The following is a 9,627-nucleotide window of genomic DNA, read 5'->3' as shown; positions in this document are numbered from 1 at the left end:
GAGGGGAGGGGATAGAGGGACCCAGCCGTAAATCCCCAGCTCTGCCATCCAGCCCCGGAGAGAAGCGACACAGCGCGGCCTTTTCATGAATAAATAAATAATCCGTGTTGCAGCTGCAGTCTGCCCGGAGACTCGGCCCGTTCCCGGTGTCCTCCCGCCCCTCGCAGGGGAAAACCGGCCCGGGAGGGATAAATAAAACCACAGGAGCATCCCCAGGGGCTGCGGGGGGCTGCGGCCCTGCGAGGAGAAGGCGACGCAGTTCCTGTCGCTTTAAATCCACGCCGGGAGCCGAGGCAGAGCTCGGGATCGCTGCTCGGGAACCAGCGGGGTTTATTTATCCCCGCAGGGAGCCCGGCCGGGATAACCAGGGTGGGGGGGGAAAAGCGGAGAGGCGAGTGCAGGTCCCCCCGATCTCAGAGCATCCCCCGCATCCTCCGGCTCGCTGTGAGCATCCCCGCTCGGGGTGATGCGGGCAGGGCCGGGCGCGGCCGGCGCCTTCCCCCGGCTCTGAGCTTTGCGGTAGGAGGGAGGAGGGAGGAGGAGGAGGAGGAGGAGGAGGGGGCGCGGTGCGGGAGCGGCCCCGGGAGCCGTGCGGGCGGGAGGGCGGCGGAGGAAGGAGGCACCGCATTGCTGCTGCTGCTGCTGCTGCTGGAGAGGGAGAGAGAGAGAGAGAGAGAGAGAGGGAGAGCCCCGCGATGCCGCCGCGCCCGCCGCTGCCCCCGGCCCTGCGCCCCAGCCAGCCCGGCCGGCGGCGGGGGGCTCCTCTGCGGGGGCTCTGAGCATCCTCCTTCCTCCCCCCCCCACCACTCACTTTTCTTTTTTTTTCCTTTTTTTTTTTTTAATTTTTTTTTTATTATTATTATTTTTCGTTCCCTTCTCTTGGCATTTGGCCTCTTTTTTTTTTTTTTTTTTTTTTTTTTTTTTTTTTTTTTCCTCCCTTTTCCCCCACCCCCGTTCCCTGCCTTGGATGGTTTTTTAGGTGGAGTCGTTTGCACCAAAACCCAATAGCTGCTGCTGTTCTTGCTGCTATTTTTTTTTTTTTTTTTTTTTTTTTAATGATCCTGTTTCCACAGCAGGGGAAGAGAGAACTGATCCTCAACATACTCCCAGAGAATGAATAATCACAAGAAACTGGCTTAAGCAGCTCCCTGGATCTGGTGCATAATTTCGATTGAGTTCAATTCGATTTAATTATTTCTATTTTTATTTATTTCTTTTTTTTTTTTTTTTCCCCAAGTCATCCTTCGCATTTTATTTCCTGCATTTCTTCCTATTCTTCTTTTATTTTCTTTTTTTTTTTCTTTTTTTTTTTTTTTTTTTTTTTTTTTTTTCACCTTTTGGGAGATTTGCAAACCGAATTACATGCATGTCCAGTGGGGGAAGGTTTAATTTTGACGATGGAGGGTCGTACTGTGGAGGCTGGGAGGACGGAAAGGCTCATGGCCATGGAATCTGTACCGGCCCGAAGGGTCAAGGTGAATATTCGGGCTCCTGGAGTCACGGCTTTGAGGTGCTGGGGGTCTACACTTGGCCCAGTGGCAACACTTACCAGGGCACCTGGGCGCAGGGCAAGCGCCATGGCATTGGCTTGGAGAGCAAAGGGAAGTGGGTGTACAAAGGAGAGTGGACCCACGGATTTAAGGGACGGTACGGGGTCCGGGAATGCACTGGAAACGGGGCCAAGTACGAAGGCACCTGGAGCAATGGATTACAGGATGGCTACGGGACAGAGACCTACTCGGATGGAGGTAGGTGATGCATTGATCCCTTCCTGCCTGGGGCTGGTGGGATGGAGGGTGGTGGGGAGAGCCTCCCAACCAGCCAACGGGGTTTGCGTTGGAGTCTGGGAGTTTGCAACCTGCTGCCTTGGATGGAGGGATGCTCCCACCCTGCAGGAGGGAAGGAGCCAGCCCAGCGTGGCACCAGCCCAGCTCTTTGCCACAGGTAGCCCCATATGTTCCATGGGGTCTCTGTGCGCTGGGTCCTCCCTCCTCCTTCCTCTCCTCCAGCAGGTTTTTGGGATGTGGAAGGGGCTGTGCTGGTTGGGGGGACGCCCAGCTCTGGCCCTGGGTGGGCCAGGCCTTGGGGACACAACCCAAGTTGCACATGGGATTGGCAGTTGTGACTGCACCACTGGAACCTGTAGGATTTGCATGGGAACAACGCGGGGCAGGATGGAGGCGACTGTGTGTTTGTGTGTGTGGGGTGGTGGTTCTGGGGAGGATGTGGCAGCTCCCAGCCAGGGATGGGGGGCTCTGCACCTCCTCCAGCCCCTCCAAAGGCAGCCCCACGCTCAGTGATGCCAGGGGAAAGACTTTAATTCAGACAAGAGTCTTACATTCCTAGTTTACGGCTTAATGCTTTAGCGTAGGGGCTCAGAGGGATCACCAGAGCTCTTCTCTGCCGTCAACACGGCTTAACGAGATGCTGAGTGGAAACTGGGATTAGAGGGAAAACAAGAAAACCCAATTGGAGCCATCAAACCCACCCCCCCTCAAAAAAAAATATAAATTGCTGGGCTAACGAGCTTTAGGGCTGAACTGGGAGAAAACAGCTGGTGCTGTGCTGTAAGTGGCTGTATCATCCTCTCTCCTGGGTTGTGGCTACTTCCACAATCAGAATTGCCACCATAATCCGAGGCAGGCCTACCTGCTGGCAGCCAGGGGCACTGGGGCTCTGCTGGCCCCTTGTTTTCCTGGGAATCGTGGCCTCCTCAAGCAGCCTCACAGGTTATTTTTAGGATGTGATGGTTTTCCATACGGCCCCGGTGAGAAAATTGCAGCTCCATTGCTCCTTCCCAAAAAGGTGCTGCAAGACCTTGATGTGGAAAACCCAGTTTGCTGCTTTGTGGTTGCACAGGGAAAGGGAGGTTAAACCTCACCTGCAGCTGCTTTTTTTTTTTTGGGAGAGGCAGAACCACCTCAGGATTTTTAATGATAATTCCGTGCTGGTGTTTTTTTTCTCCCAGAGAAAAAAAAAAAAAAAAAAAGAGAGCTGCAACCTTTTGTTTCAGCTGCCTGGAAGGATGCTGGGGGCTGAGCTGGGGTGTGCTGGGTGTGTGTTTGGAAGCCATGGATAAATCCCAGCAGTCCTTCAGTGGAGAATAAAGATTGGGCAGGGAAGCATCGCCGTCTCCCACGTCCAAGGCGGTCAGGAGGGGCTGTGGAGGGGGGTTTCTGCTTGCTCCCAACGTGGGTGCTGGCTCCTCCTGGCACCCAGCCCCTGCCTGGGAGGTTTGAGGGAGGACAGACACAAGTCTGGACTAACTACAGGTCTCTGAGGGTTGGGTGTTGCAGGGCTGGCCCTGGCCCTGTCCCCGGCCACGCACGTTTCCCCACCTCGGCACATCCCCATCCTCTGCAGCGCAGTGGTTTTTTAGGGAAACCTGGGCAGCATCCCCACGCTGGGCTGGCTTTAGCAGCAGTTTCAGCATTTGCTGAGAAGCTACGAGAAGCAAAGAGCTTTTCCTTCCATCTTGTCAGGCCAGCCCGGCTTCCCTGGCACTCAGGGACTCGAAAGCGACGTCGCACGCTTGCGATTTGGGGGGGAGGGAAGAGGAGCAGTGCTGGGAAAGGGCAGGGTCTGTGGCAAAATGGTCCCTCCAGGGCTCTGCAAACCTCCCCAGGGGGAAAGAATGCTGTGCTGGGGAAATGCAGAGCACTGGCAACTGTGGCTGCTCCTCCACACCAGCTTCCCCCACCTCAGCAGGGCCAGAACCACCTCCAAGGCCACTTTCACCAACTCAGCTCCCAGCAGGCAGAGGCCACGTCCCTTTTCCCAGTTGCCTGGCTCCGTTCTGGGTGGAAACCACCAAATCTGGGCACCTGCAGCCTTCTGGACACCAAGCCTCGCTGAACTTTGTGTGTTTGGGTCCCAGAGGCCGCTGCGTGTGGGAGCGGCGGCACCGGGGAGGCAACTGTAGGGGAAGGATGTTTCTCATTAATCTATTCCAGTTATTACCTCCAGCAAACTGAAGTATCCAAGAATCCTCGCCCCAGCATCTGTCACTTGCCACCCACAGATAAATATTCGTCCCTTGCACATCTTTTTTTTTTTTTTTTTTTTTCTTTTTTAGCTCCCCAGCCCCGGCTTGGGGATGGGGCCCTAAATGCGCAGCGAGGCTTGGGGAGCTCCCGGATTTGCTCCAGTTTTCCCATTCCCTGGCACAACAGCAAGGAAGGGCACACCCCTGGTTGCCCCAGCGCGGTGCTGGGAGGGATGTTGGTGTGGTTTTGGGGTGTGTTGGGTGGCACAGGGCGGCCCGGGGGGCTCCCACAGCCAGCGCAGGCAGCGCTGCCCCCACGCACAGCTTGCCGAGCTTGCACCTCCCACGCCGCACACGCCGCGCGCCCCACGCCTGTCCCCCCACGCCCCCCACGCCCTTCCCACGCTCTCCCTGACCCTTCTAGGGGAGCAAATCCTGCTCCCCCAGCCCGGGGGATTGGTGTCCATCAAGGCAAGAGCCCAGCTCAGCCAAGGGAGCCGTGCTGCTCTCCCAGGAGCCCACGCGTCGCCGATGTCGCGGCTGGACGCGGCCTCTGCGCTGTCCTGTTGTCCCCATGGCCTCACCCCCTCAGACATCCCCAGCACTGCTGATATAGCCTCATCTTCCTGCCAAAAAAACCCCTCCTGCCCCTCTCCAGAGCGCCTTGATATTACATAAACCAGCTTCCCAAGGATTGCTTGGAGAGTTGAAGCGCTTGTGTGGTTCCCCCCAGCTCTGGAGTGGGAGCAGGAATTGTTCCTCTGCTCCAGGGAGAAGGGGCTGAAAACACCTGGATCAGCACTGATGGGAGCCTGGGGCTGCTGCCTGGGGAGCTGAGGGCACCTGGGCCACAGGGTTGGAGACCCTCTTCTGATCAAGTCTGGAGATCAGGAGACATCACAGCTGCTTCCTGCCTCTTTGGGGAGACTTTGGGGATGCTCAGTGATTTCACCCCTCCAGCCTTCCCATGGGAATCCTCTGCGTTGGGTTTGGCTTGAGCTGCTGAAACCATGGCTGTGGGGGTGGAGGAGATGGGGTGGCTGAAGGAAGCCCCAAATCTGTTTTTGCCCTTTCCATCCCCAGCAATGCTGTTTTCCTCCTCCTTCCAGCTGAACAACTGGGATCCTAAAGCAGACAGGGGCTCTGGGATGGGCCCAGCCCACTGCCCAGCATCCCTGAGGGAATGGGACAGGCTGGAGAACCAGGCTCATCCTCTCCCCATCCTGAACATCCCATGAGTGTCCCTAAATCCTCATTTCTCAGAAGGGCTACCCCGAAAGGGCCGGGCGGTGGCACGGTGGTGTTCATCTTGTGTAATCTCCGTGCCCACTCACCTAAAATGAATCATCCTTTGATAGGTGAGGGAAATATAATTAGTGTTTGCATTGTTAGCACTGGCTGAGTAGGCAAGTGGGTTTTCTTGGCCCGGGCTGGGAAATCTTCCTGCCATGGGGAGAGGGAAGCGCTGGGAGCTGCCGGGGTGGGGCTGTGCCAGCCTGTCCTGCTCCATGTCCCACTTTCCCACCCCTGCACTGGTGGCACTGGTGACACCTCTGTTAGCAGGTGTGCCTGGAGCTACCGACCAAATGGCTTGGGAGGGGAAAAGGAATGGAATATTTCCTAAAATCCAGCATAAAGGGCCGCTCTGGGGGGATGGAGCGGGAATGGTGATTGGGACATGCCTGGCTGGGGAAAGGGGGAAAAGGAATGGAATATTTCCCAAAATCCAGCATAAAGGGCCGCTCCTGGAGGATGGGGTGGGAATGGTGAGTGGGACATGCCTGGCTGGGGAAAGGGGCTGAGCAGAGCTCTGGTTTGGGATGAATTACCACCAGCCAGGAGGGTTGGAACGAGACATCTTTAAGGTCCCTTCCAACCCAAATCATCCCCAGGTTCCACAATGGCACAGCCTGGGGCCTGTCCCCACCCCAGCCATCCCCTGAGCTCCTGCACAGGGAACCCACAGGGAGCCAGGGCACATTTCCATCAGGATCTATTCATAGCACGGATGTCAGAATTACCTTAAAAGTACCAGCTCTTCCCCTTGTTTTGCTGCCGGGAAGGAATTGTTGATGCACTTTAAACAGTGGGCGGAAACAAGCAAATACAAGAGCGCCCTGATCCTCAATCTTCTCATTCCTGCAGCACCCAGACACAGCCAGGGCTGGTCCTAACAACCCCTCAGGAGCTGAGAATTCATTTTTAAAAAGGCAAGATTTAGGTGATGGAGCACCTCAGTGTCCGGGCTGGGTCTGGAAGCTGCTGGCAGTGGTTCCAGGAGACGTCGGGAGCTGCCGAGAGCAGAAAAAAAAAATGAATCAAAATACTAAATGAAGATTCTGACCAGCCTCATTAAAAATGAATGCTATGAACTCATGGTAATTACTTCTCTCACTGGAACACGCTGCTTAGTTTCAGGTACAGCTCAGGACAGAGGAAGAAGGATTTTTGACCTCGGAGAAAAAAGAACATGAGACAGAAATGAGCCAGACAGGCCTCAGACCCTTCACTCCATCTTCCCAAGCCTTTTATCCAGGGAATTCTCCAGGGAATTGTGCAGGACCCCGAGTTTGGGGAGCCCATCAACCCCCTCTCCCCAACCCACTCCAGCCCTGAAGCACAATGTTAATGTCACCTCACCAGGGTGGGTTTCTCATGGCTTTGAATGCAAATCTCAGGATATTTGCATGTGATTTGATATCCCATGGGGCTCCTCGTGGTTGGGTGACATCTGCTCCTGGAGCTGAACATTTTTTTTATTTTTTTTTATTTTTTTTTCCCCTTTAGAAGCTCCAGCTTGTGGAATCATGTGATTTTTTTTTTTTTTTTAATTTTTTTTTTTTTTTTTTGCAAGATTTTCGGTTTGGAAAGCAAGGTTTCCTTCCACCCAGGCTATTGCAGAGAAGTCATTCTTCCAGGCTTGGGGAAGCAGCAGACGAGAGCTAAAAATGCCTTCTGCTTAAAAAAAAAAAAAAAAAAAAAAAAAGCCTGGATTTTAAAATGAACCTGATGAATTTTGAATGCTTTGAGTCAGGTAACGCTGACGTAGATGAATGAGCTGTATTAATGTGGGCAGGACTTGGAGCTGGAGGAGCTGGGCAGGGTGAGCTTTTAGGGGATGGTCTTTTAGGGGAGAACACTGGGCTTTAACATCTGCCTTGTGAGGGTTTTTTGTCTCTTTGGGTCTGGTTTTGGCATTGATTGAAGTCCTGAGCGAAAGAAGATTTTTTTTTGCAGGAGTTTGCAGTAGTTACAGGAGAGTCAACTGTTTAACTCAAAATTAAAGTATTTTTAACAAAAGCAATCGGGAACTTGCAGAACACAAAACTTGAGAGGCAGATATTTATATTTTGAGCCTTGATATTGGCTCTTCAAAGACAGATTCTGGCCTTTGCATCAAAAAATCCTGAAAAATTCCAATGGCTGCATGAGCATTCCCTAAGAACAGCCACTGCTTTCCCAACATTATTCCCTGAAGAGGTTCCACTCACTCCCAGCACACAGCAGAGCATCATGAATTTTCATGAATGAGTGAACAGCCAGAGCAAGGCCCCTCATTTTGCTGATTTCCACAAGAAGATGATCACTCCAGAGGGATTATTTCCAGCTCAGGGTGTCACTTGGGGTCTGCAAGGTGTTTCCCTGGAATGAATAAAAGTCTGGAAGTGTCCAAGGCCAGGCTGGAGGGAGCTGGAGTTATTTGGGATGGTGGAAGGTGTCCCTGCCCAGGGGACAGGGATGGAATGAGATGAGCTTTAAGGTCTCTTCTGACTCTGTGATTCTGTGATTTATCTCACAGGGAATAAATAAACCCTGCAGCAGCCTCCTCCCCCTGATCCAAGGGGAGCTCAGCCTCATCCCACCCCTCTGAGCACCTCCCACACCTCGGGGTGGGGGATGCAGCCCCCAAAACCCCACACAGTTTGGGAGAAGCTGGGAATCAACACTTGCTCCTGGATCTCTGCTGAGGAATGGGAGAGATCCCAGAGTTTGTGGCAGGATTAGAGCACAGAGGGGATTAAGGGGAATCAGCATTAGCCCAATTTCCCTCTGCTTTGTGAGAGGAGCACATTGGCCTTAATAAAGGTGCTGAGCAATATCCCAAAGTGGTTTTGCATCCCTGGGGATAAAACCTCATCCTGCTTTTGACCCCAGCCAGAGGATGAATCTGCAGGGCTTCAGCTGCCCTGGGAAAACCGTGGCCCCATTTCACCAGGGGGTGATGATGGTGATGATTCCTTGACTTTCCCTGTGTCTGACAAACCCAGCCCTTCCCACTCCCAGGACAGACAACAAGAAATGTCTTCCTTTGGTTGTTTCCTTTTAAAAGTTGTGTTTCCCCTGACTGCAGGACCTGGAGCTTTGAGAGGAGTCACAACTGGCCTGAGAGGCACCACCAGGATCAGTGAAGCCAAGATTTGATTGTCTTTATTGTGATTTTTTTTTAAGCCTTTCCTTGAATTCTGGCTGGAAAAGGCACTTCCCAACATATTTGAGGAAGGAGGAGATGCAGAAGCAATGAGAAGAGGGAGGGGTTGCTCAGGACAGGCTTGGTTTTTCATGAAGAATCTTTCCCCTTGAAGCAAACAGGGGAAACGCCTTGGAAAACATTAATTTCCATACAATATATATATATATTTGTGTTTCTCAGTGAGGGAGGAGCTTTCACCCTGCTGCTTGCAGAGTTTCCTTGGGACAGGCAATGAGGACATAAATGTGTTTGGGATGGGACTCATACCCCTCAGAGGAACATTCCTGCCACCTGTGATTTCCCAGTGATTTTCCCCAAGGAGAACAGCTCAGCAATCCCTGCTCCATGGTAGTTCAGCCAGAAATACTTTTGTTGTTATTTGCATCCAGAGGAGGAGGAGGAGGAGGAGGAGGAGGAGGAGGAGGCAGATTCCCTGGCTGAGGCGTGAGGCTGTAGAAATCCATCTCCTCCCTGCAGATCCCAGCTCCTGCTCCTGCAGAGGTTCTGGCTGTTCCAAAACCCATCCCTGCTCCCATCCCTACCCCTTCCAAACCCATCCCTGCTCCCATCCCTACCCCTTCCAAACCTCATCCAAACCCAGCCCCTCCACTGCCTGATTCCTTTAGATGGATCCTCCCTGCTTTTAGACATCCAAGCCGATCACGCTGACACCATCTGTAATTCTTTATTATTTATTGACCCCCCCAACAAAACCAGCTTTAATTCTGTACCCAGCAGCCCCTGACATGTCTCATCCTCTCCCCATCCCCTCAATACCTCCCTGGCTGCCCATCCCTGGCTGTGCCCACCATGTCTGGATGTGGCTGCACCCAGCATTAGCACTATGACTAACACCCATCACGTGTCCGTGCCTGCAGATTAGATTTGCATACTCAAAAATCCATATACTTTATTCCTTCCCCCTGTGTAAGCAGTTACCAGAGCATATTTTTGGCAAAATTAGCAGCCACAGCAGAAGCATCTGACTGTGTTTTTAGCGTGGCTTGGTGATGGAAAGAGCCTTGGCAGGGCTGGAGGGGGGATAATTTGCTGTGGATTCTGTATCCAATGTCATGTTGGACATGGGCAGAGTTGCTGATTCCCAGATTCTGAGGTGGGCAGTGCAGGTGGCATCTCCAGGCCAGCCTGTGTGGGATTTAGGGGAGGGTTT

The 9,627-nt window shown here is 53.2% G+C and overlaps 1 protein-coding gene across 1 annotated transcript in view; it reads left to right on the top strand.

Moving 5' to 3' along the window:
- Positions 1-361: 361 nt before the first annotated feature.
- JPH3 (junctophilin 3) overlaps positions 362-9,627 on the top strand; it is a 56,550-nt gene continuing 47,284 nt past the window's right edge. Inside the window, exon 1 of the mRNA XM_083870451.1 lies at positions 362-1,748. Coding sequence (XP_083726577.1) covers positions 1,367-1,748 — 382 coding nt within the window. The 5' untranslated portion in view covers positions 362-1,366. The remainder of the gene's footprint in view (positions 1,749-9,627) is intronic.

Source organism: Zosterops lateralis (assembly GCF_965231275.1).
Source record: "Zosterops lateralis genome assembly, chromosome: 12".
Classification (NCBI taxonomy): Eukaryota; Metazoa; Chordata; class Aves; order Passeriformes; family Zosteropidae; genus Zosterops; species Zosterops lateralis.
The sequence above is the reverse complement of the archived record's forward strand: the minus strand, read 5'-3'. Positions and strand labels throughout refer to the sequence as shown.